The 20,343-nt window shown below is 45.1% G+C and overlaps 1 protein-coding gene across 1 annotated transcript; it reads left to right on the forward strand.

The window, feature by feature from the left end:
- Window positions 1-17,309, forward strand: MEIOC (meiosis specific with coiled-coil domain). Its single transcript, XM_074849660.1, has 11 exons — window positions 1-5; window positions 345-431; window positions 494-720; window positions 912-1,372; window positions 2,650-2,775; window positions 4,018-4,175; window positions 4,295-4,399; window positions 5,891-7,748; window positions 9,376-9,510; window positions 13,331-13,511; window positions 17,084-17,309. Exons 1-11 carry the CDS (start codon window positions 1-3, stop codon window positions 17,305-17,307), a joined length of 3,567 nt encoding a protein of 1,188 aa, XP_074705761.1. The 3' UTR covers window positions 17,308-17,309.
- Window positions 17,310-20,343: the final 3,034 nt, after the last annotated feature.

Consider the following 20,343-nt stretch of genomic DNA (forward strand, 5'->3'; position numbering starts at 1 on the left):
ATGAAGTTATCTCTGTGCTGCCTTTATCCGCCCAAATAGAGATGGCAGCAAAAATGACGTCCCTAGATTCTGTAAAAATAGCTTGAGAAGTGAAAACCAAAATAGCTTGGTAACTGAAAAGCAAAATAGCATGAGAAATGAAAACAGGAGTGTGGTTTGGTTTCAGGGCCTTTAGGTTTTGCTTAGCCCTTTTTAGTCAAAACACTGATACTCATACGCTTGGCAGAGTATCTAAACCAGCAGCAACGATGAGGATGAAACAAAGGCTGCCAACCTAGTGACCTGCTGCTTGAACTGGGCTCCCTCTTCCGTTGGGTCTCCTGTGGTTTCTCCTTCCAACCCAGCAGCTCTGGGGCTCTGGTGCACCCTCAGCCGTTGACTCCCCAGCAGCGTCTCAGCCCGGCAGGCTGGGAGCCACAGCGCAAGGCTGGGTATTGCTGTCACCGGTGACAGGTCATGGAGGTTTCCCCTTTCTCCCGTGGGTGATGCACAGGACTGCGGAGTCGTGGGGGCAGTTTGGTCCTGGGCAGGACTGTCCTAGAGCAGAGCAGGGGTGGCAGCAGCTGAGGGCAGCCTCGCTGGCAGGGCCGGGGGTGGCAGGGCCTGTGGGGGTGATAGAGCCTGAGGGGGTGGCAGCGCCCAGGGCTGCCTCAGGCCCTGCCCTGACACAGCAGCCGGGTCGGCGCCTGGCCCGCGGCAGCTGGGCCGCTCTCAGGGGAGGTGCCGGGGCAGCGCTCGGCGCGGAGGGGCCTATCGGGGCGGTCCCGGTCCCGGTCTGGGGTTGCGGTGGGAAGGGCCGAGGCAGCTCCGAGGTCGGCGGCGCTGTCTCCCGGTGAACAACAGCTCCGCGGCCCCTCATTGGCGGGAGGGGCGAGCGAGGTGATTTTTCATTGGCTGGGTATTGCGGACAGGGGCCAATCGCGATAGAGCTCTGTTACCGTGCTCCGGGCGGGCGCCCCCGGAGTTTAATAACCGCGTGGAGAAGGGCGAGAGTCACGCGGCGCGGGGAGGCTCGAGGCAGCTGCTCGGCTCCTCATTGGCCGGAGGGCTCCGGGCTTGGCCAATCCCCGCAGCGCGCGGGGCGGGCCGGCGGTTGGCCCGGCGCGAGGCTAACGGCCGCCTGTCGCCTCAGGCGCCCCGCCATGGCCGCGCGCGGGTGGCGCGGCCGCGCTCGCTGCCGGTAGCCGCCGCCGACCCGGGGGTTGCCCATGGAGGTGAGGGACGGGGCCGCGCCACGGGCTGGGGAGAGGCTGGGCGGTGCAGTTCGTCCTGTCAGAAGCCCAGCGGTCGGTTGGAGCTGTCCCGGGCTCGGGCTTCTCAGTGCGGCAGCGCCCGCCTGTGTGGGGCCGTCTGGACCTGGGCCTGGCCTGTGGTAACGGGTGATGTGAAACTGAGCTCGAAGGTGTCAGGAAAACCCTTTTCAGTGTCCTGAAAAAGTTCCATTTGGGAAAAATATGAGCATCTGTGTTTTGGGGGGTGTGGGGGGTGTCACAGATTTGTACCAGCTCACTGTACCTGTGCATTTGTTTATTTGTTGAGCTCACAAATCGTGTAAGTGCTAGGTGTCCTTACTGAACAGGGAGACAACTACAGAGAAAGCGTGCTGTAATTAGTATAAGCAGTGGAGCTGTGCTCCACACCAATTCTGACTTTGCTTGTACACATATTTGTCAAATGTGTCTTAGAAAAACAGCGTGTTAATACATTGGTGTAACTGTGGCGTAAACTAGAAGGAAGATCACGCTGTGTACGTTAGATGTGGAGTCTGTTTTCATCAGATACAGAACATTTCTTTTAGAGAGGAGTGCTCATTCAGAAAGCTTTCGGAACGCTAGTCCTGTGAAACTTGAACTTTTTCTGAATGTAATAAATGTTTCAAATGAGCAGCTATGGTAATATTTTAAATATTATGCAAATAGCTTCGGGTTTTTTATTTGTGAGCTAAAGGGGTTTTAGCTAGTCAGTTTTATTTTAACTATAAATTTCCTTGTGTACCTCACCTGAGAAAGGGAAGGCGCCTAACGTTTTGTTTTCAGTCCTTGTTCCTACTGGCCAGCCATTTCTGAGCACTTCCAGGTTGATGATGGGGAGAGGGGTGGTTTTGAGGTGGAAGTTGTTTCTCCCATAGTTACAGAATGGGACAGATTTCCACCGTAGCTCCCAGGGTGTGTATTACAGCAAAATTCTAGCTCCTGAGACCTGAAAATGCACATACATGCATTCATGTAATGTAAATGATATAATAGAAACAGTGATGAAAAGACAAGGGGTGTGTAGTGATGCACAGAAGGCTAAATGGTGAGAGGGATGATAATTCTCCTGCAGCTGCTGTTCTGTGGTGGTTCAGCCCTTCAGAAGCTCAGCTAATGTACATGGAGAGAATGCAGGTTTCCTCTTAATCTGCACTCCTCCGTCTGTAAACAACAGGTGAATTTCTTGTGTGCTTTGTTGGGTTAAGGTTTTCTCTAAGGGTAAATGTGAAAGTGTTCTAACATCAGTATGTACAACTAGTTCCTTGAAAACTCAGATGGAGAGAATCCACAGGTAAATTAAAGTGCTAAAGAAGTTAATGTTGGTATAAAATCTACAACTCTCAGGTCTATGTGTAATTATGTCCTTTGATGGCTCTTTTTTCCTTGTCTTGTATAGCCTAAAGTTGCATTCAGAGGTGGCAGTCGCTGCTGGAGTAGCGCAGAAGCCGGCGGGAGGCTGACAGACGTATTCAGTAGCATAATGACAGGCTCTGGCTCACTGTATGGTTGCTACAAATCACAGGTTCAGTTGATTATAAATGAATTTTTTATATCTGTAAGAGTTTGGGTTGCTTGTAAACAAAATGGTCAAAAAATATTTCTAATACAGTTGCTTATAGTGGTGAACATAAATCACCATGTTTGATTTATTCATAATAAATCTCCATCATATTCATGTTCATCAGAAAGGATAGTGGCTTTTTTTAATACAGTTGCAGGTGAAGCAATATGTGGTACTTAGTAAAATAGTATTTCATTGTGTTCTTTGTTCTTCTGTTAGCATAAACAATTGTAGACAAAGCAAGGAGCAAATGACTATTTTTAGGAAAACTGCAAAGTCGGTAAGAAGGAGAAGCTTGGGTATTTCTATGGCATACCACAGACAGAGTCCAAACATTCACATACACCCGCCCGTTGAGCAGGGGGTTCTTAGTCTGACCAGTAGAAAATGCCATGTCAGTTTAGTACATCAGGTATCTCTTTTCATTTTTGCCTTTCGTAGCCATAAACTGTCACCGAGGTAAAAGACTCGAATGAAAACTCATTCCCAATACCTTCAAGAACAGACCTGTTACTTGCTCTATCCAAGACTTGTGTGGCTTTGTTCTTCCGTGTCCTTCAGTCCAGCAGCTGGGCATCTTTTTTTGCTTACAGAAGTATTTTACAGACATGGGGAACTGAGACGTGAAGTAGAGACACCTGTCCATAGTTAGGCAGAAAGCCTTACTGGGAATAAAACCTGGTTTTGTGTGTTGCTTTCTGTAGCTGCTGGATGACTTTGCTCCATAAAGGAGCACATCATGTATCTTTAACATTCAACCTTGTGAAAACACCGTTAATTTTTTCATTTACTAAAAGCTGAGAAAGCATATAGTGTGTAAACCAAACAAGCAATGGCTCCTTTTCACTTAAACTGGGTAGAAGGCCTTTTGTCTGGAAAATAATTGGTTGTAAGTCAGTAGCTTAAATAACCTGTAATGATTGGGAGGAAGGGGATGTCTCCTGACTCCTGTCGGTGATCATCTGTTACAAACTAGTGCAGATGTTTTAGGCTAACGTGGCCTGAAATTTTTATTCCAGTGCACTGGGCAGTAGTCGCCAGCAGAAGTTACCTGTAGCATCACGTCAAAAGTATGTGGCTTGCTTGCTTCTCGTGCTCTGGTTACTCTGAGGGGGAACTCAGTTACAACCATGTAGAATGATGAAATGACAGTTTGATGTGTTTAATATTAAAATCACTGCTTTTATTGTACATAAAATGCAGAATGAAGAAAATGTAGAGCTGTCTCAGACCTACAGTTCTGCCCTTTCAACATCAGACTACTCTGCACCTGTGGACTGTTCCCTTTTATATACACCATGGTCTACGTATGGAGATGATACTAAGCAGCCTGCTGCTTCTCAGATTAATATGAAATCCAGGTAGTCGTCTTTGACAGAGAATGTGTGTGTTGGAGGAGATGGATTATATTTTTTTGCTTAACTTAACAAAATATTTTGAGTGAAGTGATTGTTTTAACTAATATGCAATCCATTTTCAGGATTCAGCCTGAACAGAATGATTATGGCAGTGAAACAGATTTATATGGACTGGTGTCTAACATCTTGGAAGAACAAGATAAATCGCAGCCATATTGTGCTGAGGGGTGAGTGTGTTGCCATGCAGGCACTGCTGGCGTTCTCTTCCTCTGACAAAGACTTCCCTCACCCATCTCAGTGTCTGTGTTCTGTTAGTCATCTTCCTTTGCATCTGCTGCTGGCAAGTCCTTGTGCTCTTTATGCTTTCCCTTCCTTCCCCCTACTCTTCTAATATTTTGCTTCTGATACTTGAAAGCTTTTCTCTAGGTACTCAAATTACATGGTAGCTTCTGGCTTTCTGGTATTTGCAAAACTTTTTAATTGGCATTTTTTAAATTAGTCCTTAACAAGCATTGTGGAAATGGTGTATTAAAATAAATCTCCTTTAATATATGCCTTGGCCTGGGGTTTTTTTAGATCAAGATTGAATTCAGACTTTAGGTTTCTTTCGTAATTAATTTCAATTCACAGAAAGAATATACAAAACACGAAATCATACTCTTTCACACTTTCCTGAACTGGCAGGAGAGAAGAATTCATGCAAAATTAATGTTTCTTGATGTGAGTGCCACCTAAGCAATATTTACATATCTAAATGTCAGATTTATTATGCCTATATTCTAGCACCAGAAGAAACTGTTAGATAGTCATCATAACTTGTCACAGAAGGATCCCCGAGACACCTTGAGAGTTCACTGTCTTTTGCTCGAATCCAAGTATTCTAGGTCTGAGGGATGAGACAGGGAACCCAGTTCCCAAGGTTCCCAAGCCAGGCAGCACTCTTCCTTTCCGTCTTCCTAAACAATTCCACTGATTTCCACATGTGTGCTGAGTTCTGTGCTTGAAGTGAGGGAAAACTTTAGAGAGAGTTTTGATCAAGAGAGAGTTTACTAATTCCTTTGCTTCAGACAGTGAAGGTTGGATTTCTGTTTTCAGTGCTGCCAAACTTGGCAGTGACTGTAATGACTTCCAGGCACAATTCCATTGCTTACTTAGTCTGATTACAGTTTTCCTTGACAGTCGGTGACCGATTGTCCTGTGTTAATTCATGGTAATTAGTGAAAGGAAAGGAAGTGTGCTGAGATGCTTTTTCTTGATGTACCTTCAGGAAGCAGTGTAAAACACAGGCGATTCTGAAGCAGGATGATACAGAGAAGCGTTTTGTCTGGAGTGCTAGGATGTGGCTTTGAAAGGTTGTGGGTAGTTTTGGCAGTATGGTTATCTTAACTTGTTACTTAGCCAGGAGTATTTTGGTGGTGGTGGATAGTAAATCTCTTGACAGGATCGACTGACCATAACTTGGTATGTGCATATCGCTTGCAGCTTGAAGGCACTGTGCGTAGCTCCTAAGGTATATGGGTGGGTTTAGACAAGACAGAATCTGTTTTCTCATCTAGTTAAGGAGATGCAGTAGTGGGTAGAAGTTGGACTAAGACATCTTTGAATCAATCGAGAGAAATGATTAGGGAAGAATGGGGTTCTTAAACCTTTTTCTGCATTTGGGAATGGAAGAGGAGCACCAAGAGAAGAATCTAACCATGTGTTTCTTGTTTTCCAAGGAGCTGCACTTCCAGCTTGAAGTCAGTATGGCCCATGAATGCAGCCAGAATCATAGACCAGCATGACCTGTTGCCAGAAACTAAAAGACCAGTTGTTGGAGCTGTATCACAACAGGGTTTTTATAGCAGTGAACCTGTATCTGCTGCCGAAAAACAGTACTTGCAAAGTGGTAATTTTGCATCACAGCAAAAAGTAGATGAATGTTATTGTGGGTTTACTGACATAGACCTTGAAGAGCAGTGCTTATACCCTTCTAGGAACGATCACGGCAACTGTTACAACATTCAGACTAATGAGAATATTAAGACAACACCTGTATATCAGAACTATCCATACATAAAAAACACCTTTACACCCCAAGTTGGGCATTCAGAAGTATTCAAAGACTGGGGAGCCGATGCTTATGCTTACAGAAGGGAGAAGGCGTGTCTCAAAGGAGCAGACACGCAGTGGCACCAAAAGCGGGCAGAAACGTTTCTTCCACAGTTTCACAGATATAATGAAAACCCAGATTATAGTAGATACACTGAATATTCTCATGCTAGTAAAGCAAAGCCTAACAAGAGTACCAACTGTAACCTCCAAGAAAATAAGTTAGTAAATGGAACCACTGAGGCACCACCTCTGGACGCAGAACCCTATAGTAGATTATTTCAAGTTAAATCAGGGACTCAGAAGAAAATAGAAGATAGAATTTCAGATCAGCAAAACTTTACATTTCCCAAGGCTGTAGAATTTCTATCAGAAAAACAATTTGCAAATGAAGCTTCGTTCTGCACTGATTTGGGGCAAAAATTTGAATATGGACTAAAGTCTTCTGCAGCTTGTCCAGGGAATAGTGACTGTGCAAATGGTGTAGAAAAGCAGCAGTTTTCCAAGTCTGATCTTCAGAATTCTGAATTCTGTAAGTCACTTCCACTGTTACCAAACACAGCAAACCCTTCAGCAGGTGCTAATGTGAGGCCAGCTTGGATGAATGTTCAAACTAAAGCCACTGCTTCTGTCCCATTTCAGAATCCAAGTCCTTTGTTGAAAGTGAATAATCATTTACCTGCTTTTCCAAAAAGTTCTAGTCATTTTAATGATTTTTTTCAGGTACCATCTTCAAATTTCCCTTTAAATAGTAATTTATTTCACAAGTACTGTCAAGATAATCCTTCATTTTTTTCAAGTCTTGATTTTGGTTATAACACTGCAGAACGAGCTCGGAGTGCTGCTTGCATGGAGGCACTACTTAGGAATGGAGAAGAAAATCTCATTGAGTATTTAAGTGAAAAGAAATTAAAGCAGCCAAACAGATTCTGTGACAATTATTCAGCTCAGCAGTTTGGGATCATTGAAAATATGAACAAACACCATTTCCACTTGAAGCCACAGAGTCAACATTATGATCTGGAAGGACAAATATATGCAGAGGAGTTGCTGCAGAACATGTACCAAGATTTAATGGAGTCTCAGGGTCAGTTTAATCTCAGGCAGGGAAACAGAGACAATAACACCGTCAATCCCGTGACTCGCCTGCAGGCTCCAAGCTTTTCCAACAGTTGCATGATGGGTGATTTTAGACCCAATAAGCAGCTGGGTTCAAGTGCATTCCCCTTGAGATCAGGTCGCCTTGTTGGCCATTCCATTGTCCCCCCAATGGAGCCTCACAACTTGTTCTCCCACGATGATTTGAAACGCTTCTACCCTTATTTTAATGATAAGATATATGGTGACAGTGCTTTTTCTAGTTTTGTACCAGCATTTGGATTTCAGAAGCGAGTTAAAACCCATAGTGGGCCTGCCAGCGAACTTCATGTTAGGCTGGAAGAATGTTATGAACAGTGGAGAGCTTTGGAGAAAGAAAGAAAGAAGGTAAAAAAATAAAAATAATATGCCATATCACTGATTTGATTTAGATCTCATACTACTCAGGCCAGGTAGTTATGAGTTGAAATGCTTAATGGGACTTCAAAGTTAAAAGAGTTTGCTTCCCTGTGTATTTGGACTGAAAACAAGTTTTGAAGGTTTGTAGCCTGGTTGGGAGCATAATGAATGTTGTATTGAATGTTGCACTTAAAGCAGGAATTCGGTGACTTTTGCAGTCTCTGGGTTGGGGTTGGGGAAGGTGTGTTGTATGACTGACAAAACCATGTTCCTTTTTTTTTTTTAACACAATAAATACAATGCCTCTGGAAACTTTGAAAGCAAATCCATTAATTATATGTTGAATTGGGACTAAACTTTAATCCTTTTAAGAATTAATTAAAATTCTTAGGTCCTATGCTTTTAGTTGTTAAATGAGTTCTTCTCACCTCCTGTTTCCCTGAAGTTTTAAACCAAAGATGAATGGGCTCTTTTTTTTTCCCCAGAAACAGAGGCCGAGGAAAGTCTAATATTAAAACACTGAAAGATTCAGGTAGTTCTGCATAAAGCCCTACTCAAAGCACCTGCCATTTTGGTCATCAGCGGAAGTGCTTCAGGCTCCCCTTGTTGAATGTAAAAACTGTTTTAATTTCACCGGTTTAGCTGGTATTGAAATTCAAAAAACGATCTGGAGCTGTAACTTCCTGAGAGGGAAGTTGGCCAAATGTTACCTGGGAATCGTGGGGCCGGGCCTTTTGGCTGACAGCTTCTCCCTGGAAGCTCCACCGAAAGAAACTGAACTGTGAGGGGATTAACATGGGTTTTTTGCCAAAGTGCTTCCTGACGAAAACTGGTTGTTGCTTTGAATCACGGGATTAGGGGGAGAATGAGCATGGTTTGAGGAGGGGAGGCTGGTGTCCAGGCTTCACAGAAAAGTGCAAAAGAGAGAGTTGACACATGCTGAAAAGTTGGGGGGGGGGGGGGGGAGGAGGGGGAGAAAAATTAGTCTGCAGCTTTATGTGAACAACCACAAAGCAATCTAAGAAACACAATTTTAAAACAGATTTAGCTAGCTATGTATTGTTACAGGTGATCCAGACATAACAATGGGGTGAGAGGGATAGAAATTTGAAATCTTGAAGTCAGGTTTCAAAGTAATTTTCTGATGGCAAAATAAAATATGATTTCATTTTAACAAAACGAAACAAAAAAATCTGTAGTTTCTGTAGTTTGGCAAAATTTAGATTAATTGATGACTTAAACAATTTTACTTTAATTTTATGGGTGAGGTCCAAATCTGTTTGCTCATTCTTTCTTGCCTTGTAATTCTGACTTGCCTCCATTTTATTTACAGGCAGAATTAGTACAGGCTGTAGTCAGAGTGTGTGAAGACATAGCACTTCTGAAACACATTATGTTGGCATAATTACTTGAGTTGAACTGCTTTGAGTAAAGCAGTTGTTTTGTCTTACCAAATGGTTAAATCCTAAATGCCTGAATCCTCATTATCTGCTTTAAAAAAAATACAAAATCCTAAGGGAAAGAAATTGTATATCTGATATTTTTTCTTGATCCTGTAATAAAGCACACTTTGCAGCTTGCATTCTTACTGAGTTATTCTTTTGTTTTCCTGCAGACTGAATCGGCTCTTGCTAAGAATTTCCAAGGGAAAAAGGTTTCCAGCGCTAACAACACTCCAATTCCAAGGCTGGCATCAAACCCATCAAGAGTTGATCGCTTAATTGTGGATCAGCTACGTGAACAAGCCAGAGTGAGTTGTAGGACTAAAAAAAAAAATCTATTGAATTTATCAGACAGAACTTAGAGTATAGGGTAAGATATGCAAGATGATCAGAGGAGCTTTTACCAAAATAGCTTTGTGCTTAAATGTTGTGCAAGGAGTAGTATTTCAGCAGTCCCTGCTAGGATTCTACCGCTCCAGGTTCACTGCTGCTGTTACCAGGGAACCCGCTGAGCGCTGAGGCTCACGTTTACATCCGTACGTGCCAGGAGGAATGTGGTTTCTAGTACAAGAGTGTGCGTGAGATGCCTGAATCCAGTCATCTAGCCGAACTGCTCGCACAGCTCTAGATGTGCCTGCATTTTGAGCTGTTTCGAGCAGCTCAGCAGAGAAGTAGTCATTGTAGACGCTGCATTAGAGGAGGTATTTGTGGGGAAAAAAAGCAAGTTTGTTTAATGTTTGTAAGACTTTGATACATATTTGCTTGAGAGTCTTGTATTTTTTTAATGCTGAATGGTTATTTGATGCAACTTCAGCCTGAATTTCTACGTTACTAGTTTGCTGCTTAAACCAAACAGCCATAACCTGTAGGACAAGTGTGACTGGTGTCTTTTGAGCTGCCTGTAGCTCTGTGGCCAAACGATGGTGCCAGTGTGCAGTATCGTGCTACTTTGTGAGGCGGCAGCCTGCGCAGAACTCTGCAAGGGAGACTAGAGGGAGGAGGCGAGCACAGGCAGAGCTGATCTGAGCTGCCAGCGGAATAGCGAGGGTCTGATCTGGCTCTTCGGAGGCTGAGGGGCCCGAGCCAGGATGCTCCTGCTGCAGGAGGAGAAGTGTGGGCCGAAAGTGCCGAGCCGAAGCCTGCCCCGGTGAGGGGGTGTGGGACTAAAGGCAGCAGCTGTTGTGAGAAATGCTGGTTCTTGGAGCAGCCAGTGCTGCTGAGCTCAGCGGCTCCCACGGCAGTGGGGGGGAGAAGCAGTCTTTCCTACCGGTCTAGCCCAGGTGAAATAAGCCGTGGAGCCACGTCTGCTTAGTGCCTGCTGAAATCCATCTTGTGCAACTGCCTGGTTTTGTTCATACAGCTGAGTAGAGAGCATAGTGAAAGATGTGTTGATGGGCTTAGTGTACACTTTTAAAACTACTGTTCTCTGAACTCCAGAATAGTCGTCTTGGGAAGTTTCCACTTTCAAAAGGCTTGCCTGTCCTTGTCCTAGTACTTTAAAACTGCATCTAAAAAAGGACTTAATCCTTTTAGCCATTTGAGCTAAACTTTAGGGTACAGAACCTCAGACACTTGCTAGGCAGTCACGGAAAAGTAGTTTTAAGGATGCTCAAAAGCACAGTGGGGCTGTTGGATCTGGATTCTAACATCAAAAAGCTTAGTGACCGCCAAAGAGAAACACTGGTGCAAAGGTTCAAGTGGAAGTTGAGCTGGATGAATCTTGGGATTAACTCTTCGTAATGTGGAGCATCTAGTTAAATCCTCTTGGTGTTCACGCACGTTGGTTTTCTTGTTTGAGACTTCCACTTGCAGTTGCTTTCAGTTCCAGAACAAAGCATAGCTGATGGAGAGGTGACAGTAGCTTCCTTCACTATGTCATCAGTAGCTATTAAAACACTTAATAGTCAAAGAACAAACTTTAAACCAGGATCTCCTCCCTGCAGACTGTATCTCGTCTGCCTTGTGTCTGGAGAGATAGAAGGTGCACAGCTGTGTTGTAACTGGAGAATGCCGCAGTCACCCCACGCTGGGCCTGGACGTTCAGCTCGTCCTGTTGAAGCTCTTCTATTCTGCACCAATAGTGATTTCTGCCAGAGAGAGCAAACAGTCACTTACTTGCAGTAGTTGAGGGTACCTATGGGCAGAAGAAAGCTTTATAGTTCCTGCTCCAAACACAGTGTTTTGTGAAGAACAGTCATCAAACCTGGGCCTGAAACGTCAGCTCTTACCCCTGATGTGTCCTCACTTCTAGGCTGCGGGGCCCGCGGCTCTGCTGGCTGTTTGGCTGGGACCCTGCGCTCCAGCACTCAGCCTCAGGTGATGGTTCCTGCTTTTCCCAGTGAAGGATCCGAACTACTCAGCAAGCCCTGTGACAGTCAAAAGGCATCAGTTGTGCTTTGCAAGAGAAGGGCAGGTTTAGGTAATGCCCCTGAGTCATGAGTGGAAGCAGGCGTCTCTTGGGAGTGCAGGGTGAACTTCTGAAAAGCCTGAGGGGATGGGAAGGTGAGCTTTGAGCCATCCGTGGTTCCCAGTGGGTTGCTGGGGCAGCCCAGCTTTGCTGACTTTTGTGGATTTTGCTTTTAGACACCTGGCACTTCTCCCAGGCTCAGTGTAAGGAACGCAGGCATTTAACTAACTCTCAGCCGGGGATCCCACTGGATGAGGTTGTGGTACCTGAAAACCAGGTCTTCAGAACTAAAGTCCTTTTGTGGATGTGGACATACTACTAAGACTGGGAAATAATGACTGTCAGGTTCATCTACTTTGTTTCACTTGCTTACATGATCCTACTACAGCATTCCCTAAAATCTGGCTTTATCTTCAGAAACAATTCTAGTGATTTTCAAACAATCTTACCTACTTTAGTTTCCTAGGGATTGATTCCTTAGTTGTTCATGTGAAGTTCTTCCTTCACTTTTTTTTAAACTCTCAGCTTCCTTACAAATGTCACTTTTGTGTTTATTGGTTGTTGCTGCTGTCACAGGAACTTGTGCAGTTTATTCCTACATTCCCCCTCCCTCCTCAGGCTTTTGCCGGATCTGAGGCAGAGCGTGCTCCTTCCTGAATGCTCTCCTGGGCCCTTGGCAAGGGGCGGCTGCTTGTTCTGCTGGTGTGGATGCTGCTACCAAAATAACTGTCTTGGCCAACAGCCTGCTCTGAGGATACTTGGGGCAGATTGGGCAAATCGTCTTGGTTCAAAGGCCTTTGTTAGCCACCCTTTCTTACATTTTAAAACCTCCATGCCAGTCCTTTTCCTAGGGAAGCCTACTGTTGTTCTGTTGCAAGAAAACATCAAGAACTTTGCACTGTGCCCGCTGTTTCTTACTTTTATCTGTGGATGGTCATTAATCATCAGGCTTCTTTATAGGTCATCAAGTGTAGCCACTGCCCAATGAACATTATGAATTTGGAATATTTAGTTTTATCTCTTCCTGCGGACCAGTAACCAGGTTCTTCAGTGGTCTGTGAACCATGGATTGAGGAATCGCTCACCGAGGAGAAATTCATAGCGACATGACTGTTGTAAGATGAAGGTGCAACTTTTCAATTAACTAAACAAAACTGAATTATTCTGAATGTTTGTGCTCAATATTCTCTGAACGAGGTCCTTCAGTGTTGAGTATCCGTCCTGAAAGTCAGCCTGCGCGTGTGGTTCCACAGCAGCTTTAGCCAATCCCACGCTGCCCGTTGCTTTGTGCTGGCACAGCACAGGGAGATCATCTGGGTGAAAACTGGCCAGTCTTTGTGGGATTGGTTTTCACCCAGATAAGTGCAGCAGTGCTGATGGAAGGGAGGACCACAGGAATGCACATTGTCATGGAACCCCCTCCTGTTACCTGGTTGTCTCAAAGTTGTATATATCTCTTATTAACTAGTAAGCTGCGTCCTGATACTTGGGTATTTTAGCTTTGCTGTTGCGCTGTGCACACCCAGCTATTCCAGAACTTCAGCTTTGGAGAAGAAGAAACCCTAGGTAAGAATTTAGAACTACTTCAACTATAGCTTTATGAACTGTTCTTAAAAGAAAATAATGGTTATCATTAACCTGTTCTTCCTAATCTAGTTAATTTTCATGTAAGTCTAGATGAGTATAGTTTGAACTCCTGTAACATGTAAAATGTTCATTAGGTTGTGACTTTACTGGGAAAAATGGAGCGCCTTCGCAGTTCTCCCCTTCATGCTAACATTTCTACTGCTCTTGATAAACACCTGGAGGTAATTCGTGTAGTGCAGTCACGTAGAAAAGATGAAATTGTAAATGCTTCAAATCAACAGAGGCAAGGAGCTCCCAGATGCCAAGATGACAGAGGTATAACTTATGCTTACATATTTTTAGAAGGTGGCTGAAAAATTCTACACATATTGCAAGTCTATATAAAAAATAAGTGTAAGGGGTTTTGTGTTAAAGTTTTAATTCAGTTTTCAGTGTCTAGAGCTTTGGGAAAGGCGTATGGGGTTTAGATGATGGTTTTTAGAGGATACTAAAACTGGGTTTTAGAGATAAATGGGTTAAATCAATTTGGAGTGCATTTATTCAATTAATAAACTAGCAAGTAATGAAAAGGTAGTGGGGTTTTTTGGGATTGGAGATGATATTAAGATATTGCCTCTTTCTTTTTGCTGTCCCTCATATTCCCCTTCCCATGCCCTCTCTAGCGCTCTCTGTATTTCTGTGTAGAACTTCCTTGGTATCTCCATGCTGAATCTGTGCAAAGAGAGCAAGATGGCCTTGCGTTATGAATGGATTTCCTCTTCAAGCATGTTCTGTCATAGAGTGACATAAAATACAAATCATATTTTGGATGGATACACAAACATATATTGGTCAGAATGTTTTTATTCTTAATGGTATCCAACTGAATATTCAGCTTAATCTTTCACTAGTGCACAGGCAGTCTGGCAGATTCCCTTCTCTGAGATGTGAGTCAGAATAAATTCCTGCAGCCTGCGATGCTCTGACCTACTGCTTTGTGTTGGAAGCTTTCTTACATCTCTGAGAGCCCTCTGTTCACTTGCTGCCTTTCTTTCCAGAGCTGAATTAGGTGGATTATTTTACTTCTTTGGCGTGTCCAATCATGCGGTTCTGTTATTCTCAAGGTTACTTCAAAAGATACACTATAGCAATTTGTCTTTTCACCTGTTCACCATCATTCTTGTTTCTCTTTACCTTGATTGAAGATTCTGTGACTTGTTAAGATGAAGGGGGGTTTTTGGGTGTTGAAGCCTGTGAAAATAATTGGTGCTGGCTTTACTTGGTGCTACTTCTTAACCAGTGAGCTCTTTGGAACTGAGTCCTCTGGGAAAGAGCTGCCAGACCTCGAGGTCTGCTCCCTGGTCCAGCTGCTTTGAGAAGAAGAGGGCTTTGTGCAGTGGGATCCACCTAGAAGGGTTGTGCTTTCCTTGTCTACCTCATCCTCCGTACTGGCTGTCTGCAGGCTGTGTTAGCCTGCTGTGGCAACTGGGGACGATTTTCCAAACAGTAGATTATTGAATGTAGTAACTGTATTTGCTGCATGTCTGGGAAAGCCTTGATGCCTGAAGCTGTGCATCGCCTCTCTTTGGCAGAGCTTTCTTCGTGTTAATAGTTTAGTTTTGTTTGAAAAGAGGTCTTCCCTGGCCCAATCCTGTTTCCACAGCACCTTTTTATTCCATCTGATCTGATATTAAGTATCTGTCTGATCAGGCAGGATCTGTCTATTGTGTCCTCTATTCCAGGAACTTTGATTTAAACAAAATTCAAACGTAAGCCACGGTTGCCTTTTCTCCCAGCTCCCCCCACTTTAGTTGGCACACAGATTTACTTCAGTGGGAAGCAGATGGATCTGAGCTGCCTCATATCAGTTGTATTCATGCACAAAGTGGATCTGAAAAATTTTGCTGTTACCCTCTGAAGTTGTGGGACCGTACGAGGTATCTGGCGGTTGTTTGTAAACGTTTTTGACCACTTAATGAAGTTCTGGAAGAAATCACAATGATCAGAAAAAGGATTTTATGGAGTGCTGTCTGTCACCCAGAACAACCATCAAGCCTTTCAGAGCTGTCTGACCATACCTCTGCTTTGAGATTGCCCAAGATTTAGTTTTCAAGATCTTTCAGAAGGATGTAGATGTTACAGATCATCTTCTGAGGGGAGAAAAGACCTTTTTAATATCTCTCAGGCCCTGCATTCAGCCAAAGACTCTTCCTTATTACTGCAGGATTTTCCCTTCTTCCCTGGGTAGTGACCCAAATGCCAACCATATCTTACAGCTTTGAGATGCACACTTACGTGAGTGTCACTTTTTTCCCAGCTTCTTCTGGGCACTCCAGGTGACACCGTTCCTGTGGTCTCTTCTTGATTCCACAGAGCTTGGTGTGGAAATTGGAAATTTGAAAATACAAGACCCAATAATCACATCCTCCCACTCTGTATTCTGTCCATTTTTTCTCTGGAGTTATCCTTCCAAACGCTACCTTCTAAAATTCTTTGGATGGCTGACACTTGTGTTGGACAAGTGGATTTTCATGGTGATTCTTCACAGTTACCCAAATAGCTTCCTGTACCACTCCTTCCAGCTGCTTTAGCAGTGGTGGTGGCAGAGGAATCAGTGGTCACTCCCTGCAGAAGGAGGGATGTCTCGGAATGTTTCACAGAAACCAGCCTGGGGAGTGAGAGCCAGGCGAGCTGGTGAAGGGGATGGTGAGGGGATGAGGTTAGGCCTTTAAATTCTGCCCTTTTCTGAGGCACCCGCAGTCCCACCAGGAGGGCATGCCTTCACCTGGAACAGTGACTCCAAGGATATTGCTTGAAGGTAGGTGCCAGCTTTTTGCAATAAAATGAAACTGCAGTTGTGCTTTACTGAGCACGGGCCCTTGGAAGAGCAGACTTTGACTTAAAGTCTTCTGCTGCTTCCAAACCCCACGGAATGGCCTCAAGTTGTGCGAGGGAAGGTTTAGACTAGATATTAGGAAGTATTTCTTTACAGAACAGGTAGTTAGGCGTTGGAATGGGCTGCCCAGGGAGGTGGTGGAGTCCCCATCCCTGGAGGGGTTCAAGAGGTGGGTTGACATAGCACTGAGGGATCTGGTGGAGTTGGGATCTGTCAGTGCTGGGTTAACGGTTGGACTGGATGATCTTCAAGGTCCTTTCCAACTGAGATGATTCTGTGATTCTGTGATTCTGGAAGCATTTGACCAGGGATGCACACGTGCTCTTGGCACAGCCCAGCACACAGTGTGGGAACCTGCCCCAGAAGAACGTGTGAGTTCTGGCTGAAAACTCCAGGGCCTAGGAGAGGGGATTGGATTTGTTTCTCCACACATAGTCTGGAGTTAAAATCAAAGCATCATCTATGCATTCAGTCGTTGCTGTTGAATAAATGGAGCCCTGCACCACCCTACCCTTTACAGTAAAGCGGTGGGGTTTGACACGTTTGCAGAACGTGATCTGTATGCTTTAATAAAATGCCACAAACGAGTTATTCCTTCACCTGTCTTACCGACTTCTTAGGCAAGATGGGCAAAGGATCCACTTTGTGGATGTGCAGGGGTTGCTGTGAACATTCAGCAAGGAGCTCGCACAGGAAGGGGCGAGATGCCTGTAGTATGTGTGTGTACGTGGAATTCGTTCAAACCCAGAGGTGAGCGTAAGGCTTTAGATACTCCTGGGAACAGGTGACAGCTCAGCTTATTTAACAAAATAAGTACCTAAACTCCATATACCTGCCTCTGTACAAGGGCCTAAAAATCACTACTTAGATTCAGCTTTTACAACCTTACAAAGAGACAGACGCAAAATCAGGCACTAAAAAGGGTCTAAAAAGTTTTCCTGGGTGAATTAATCCCCAACAGTGCTTGCTGATGACCTTTAATAAAGATTAAAACGCCGTTTCCTCCCTGCAGATGTGCTTGCTCTTGCTTTGGCAATTAAAGAGATGAGCGTAGCAACACGTAAAGCACGTACAACTCTCTGGTGCGCGCTCCAGATGACCTTACCGAAGTGGTTAGCTGGAAAACTGGATCCAGAGAAAGCTCTTCGGGAGACGGTGCAACCTGAAGAAAAAGTGTGTGGAAATACCAACAGCTGCGGCATCCTAAATCAGAGGGCTGAAGTAAGCAAGCACTAATACCAGTTGCATGCAGAAATACACTCCACTGTGTGCATGTGTGAGAGGTGATACACTAATTCTTTTTAATTATTTGTCACGTTTGAACTACTAATATTCATATTTAAAGCTGTGTCTTGACAAGAAGTTGAATTTGCTTTCAGGGCTCTCAGGTTCTTCTTAAACCATTAACATGACAGGCAGCACCAGAATATTGTAAAGCCAAACTGGTGAATGTTAACTTAATTAATTAGTCTGATTATTTTTTAACAGCCAAGATGTTATTTAACTTCTGCAGGTGAACCCTGGTGTACAACTGTTCCGATAACTTCTTTTAGATTTGCTTTAAGAAATAGGTTTTAAAATAATGATTCCTGAAGACTGTAGTTTAATGGAGTGTCCAGTCAGTATCAGATAAGATTGTGATGTAAAAATACTTTCCTTATTAAACTAAAACCTGGAAACAGGAGGAAAAAATGCTAAGAATACCCAATATTCATGTAAAATTAAATATTTGAAATATATTTATGAATTTGAGATTTTAAAATGTAAGTTTATGAAAGGAGATGCACCAGGTTCTACTAAATTACTGGTATGACAAAATTGCTGCTGTGAAACCATGCAACTTAGTCAATGCGTTCAAATCATTTGGGCATGCTCTTGGGGAAAAAAAAAGAACCTTTGTTTTAAAGTATTTAAACATAATGAAAATATGACCCGCGCAGAGGATGATCGTACACACACAAAGCTGTGCAGCAGCTGAAATAATGAGTATTGGTTTTAACACCTTAACTTTAAAATTGGAAGAGGTATCACAAAGTTCTGCAATTTAGGTTACCCTTTCACTAGTTTGGTTTGAAATTTGGTTGTCATATTTTAGACTTATTAGTTTACCTCTGCATTTTTGACAGCTATTAATACTTGGTGTTCATCTGCATATCTTAATCTGTACGGAATAGAAGTAACTTATTCACGGATATGAAATGTTGGTATTATGTGGCTCAGGAGATACGGGGTTTTAACACTTCTAGCATCGCGTTTATAATGTGTGGATTAAATTTATTCAGCTGTCCTTGCCTAGATACCCTGATATTTTAAATGTCTCTGTTCTTCCTACTTCTGGAAATCCCGATACGCAAAAGGTGTGATCACACCACATAAATTGTCAATAGATGATGTGAGAGCGAAGCCAAATGGGAATGCAGCAGGAAGCGGAGTAGCTGCTTTGATCCCTGCAACGCCCAAAAGCACTGCCCGGTTATGGGGCAGGAGAACAAAGCACGTCTTCGTGGCACAAGTCACTGCATTGAGCTTTGTTGAGTTTAACCCAGGATACGTTGATGTTAAGAGCAATACTGTACTGACTTCAGTCTGTCTGGTAGGAAATAAATTAGCTTTTGTTGAAGAGCATTTGTTCTGTGCTTGTCTTCGTAGCCTCAGCTCCTAGAACTTGATCCGGTAATGGGGATTGTAATTTCCAGTTAGTCGTTGAAGTACGTTAAGAGGTACCAGGCAGGGGTGATACTGAAATTACTCTCTTGTAGGGAGAAACGATGGTAACGTTCGACAAACCCAGGGAGAATTGTATCAGTGCAGTGAAGCCGAAGTGGTGGATTTTTTCTCCCCGTTAGTTACAGGCTTTGTGCTTGCGCAATGGTTCCGGTATCTGCGCTGGAGCTCTGAGGGGTCTGGCCGGTCCCTGCTCCATCGGCCCCTCGCTGTTGATGTCAGGACCCTGCGTATCCTGAGCACCAGCCGGGCCCAGCGCCCCGGGACCAGGGGGGCTCACGGCAGGGGGGCAGCTGAACCCCTTGGGTGCTGTGGGGGGGGGCTCACGGCTGGGGGGCAGCTGAACCCCTTGGGTGCCGTGGGATGGTTGTGGCTCTCCCGCCCTGCCCCAGGAGGGCTGCTGAGGCGGGGGCTGGCCCTGCCCCATCCCCAAAGGGCCTTTCTGAACTGCGGCAGCGAAGCCCCGGCGGGCCAGGCCCAACCCCGCTCACCCCGGGCTGGGCTGCGGGCGCAGGCTGTGAACAAACGGCACCGTCGAGGTGTGAGGGGCAGCTCCCACCCTGCACTTAAACCCACACAAACTGCTAGAGAACGTAAAGATTTGGGCACATAGGGCGTAGCCTTTTGTTCTTTGATTGGCTCCTGAGCACAGTAGCGGGCAGAGGGGGTTCAGTTCCTGTCTGAGGAGGTGAGGGCAGCTCTTTTCTCTGCACCTTTACAACCAAAGGAGCAACTGAGGGAGCTGGGACTGTTCAGTGTGAGGAGGAGAAGGCTGAGGGGAGACCTCATCACTCTACAGCTCCCTGAAAGGACGTTGTGGAGAGGTTGGTGCTGGTCTCTTCTCACAGGGGATTAGTGACAGAACAAGAGGGAACGGCTTTAAACTGCAACAGGGGAGGTTCAGACTGGACAGGAGGGAAAAATGTTTCCCAGAAAGAGTGGTCAGAGAGTGGAATAGGCTGCCCAGGGAGGGGGTGGAGTCCCCATCCCTGGGTGTGTTTAAGGGTCGTTTGGATGAGCTGTGGGGGGATGTGGGGTAGGGGAGAACTTTGTAGAGTCGGGCTGAGGGTTGGACTCGATGATCCCGAGGGGCTTTTCCAACCTGAATGATTCTGTGAAAGGTCTCCAGCAGCCGTAGGGGGTTCGGCTGTGCCAGCAGCCGTGCAGCTCTGGCCCTGCCATGCTTTCTGCTGGAAGCAGAGGGTGGGGGGAGTTCAGCACCAGGTTGCAGAGCTTTTGGTGCCCAGCTTAGGGCCACAGGCAAACCCACGGCTGCTGCTGCCAGAGCGCCTGCGGCACGGGGGGGAAGTACCGGAAGACCTGGGACAGCCCGCAGCTTCCTCCAACCCGCCTGCAGCAGGGGCAGCTGGTTCGGGCCTGGTGCCCCCACCCAGGAGTTGCCAAAGGGCTCCAGGTGGCAGGAGAAAGCAAGAGCCAGCCCGTGGTGCCAGGGCTGACACCCCTCTCCTGCAGCAGCCGGTGCCTGAACCACCCCGAAACGCAGCAACGCAGCCAGGCTCCTCCACGGCGCAGCCCTGGGGGGACAAG

The sequence above is a fragment of the Strix aluco genome, chromosome 24, assembly GCF_031877795.1.
Source record: "Strix aluco isolate bStrAlu1 chromosome 24, bStrAlu1.hap1, whole genome shotgun sequence".
NCBI lineage: Eukaryota > Metazoa > Chordata > Aves > Strigiformes > Strigidae > Strix > Strix aluco.

What these genes read in the sequence shown, in the direction of transcription:
- MEIOC (XM_074849660.1), top strand. An exon ending in GGACCTGGGCCTGGCCTGTG is followed by an intron (nt 1,373 to 2,649) that starts GTAACGGGTGAT and finishes TGTCTTGTATAG; the next exon opens with CCTAAAGTTGCATTCAGAGG. An exon ending in CAGCCATATTGTGCTGAGGG is followed by an intron (nt 4,400 to 5,890) that starts GTGAGTGTGTTG and finishes TTGTTTTCCAAG; the next exon opens with GAGCTGCACTTCCAGCTTGA.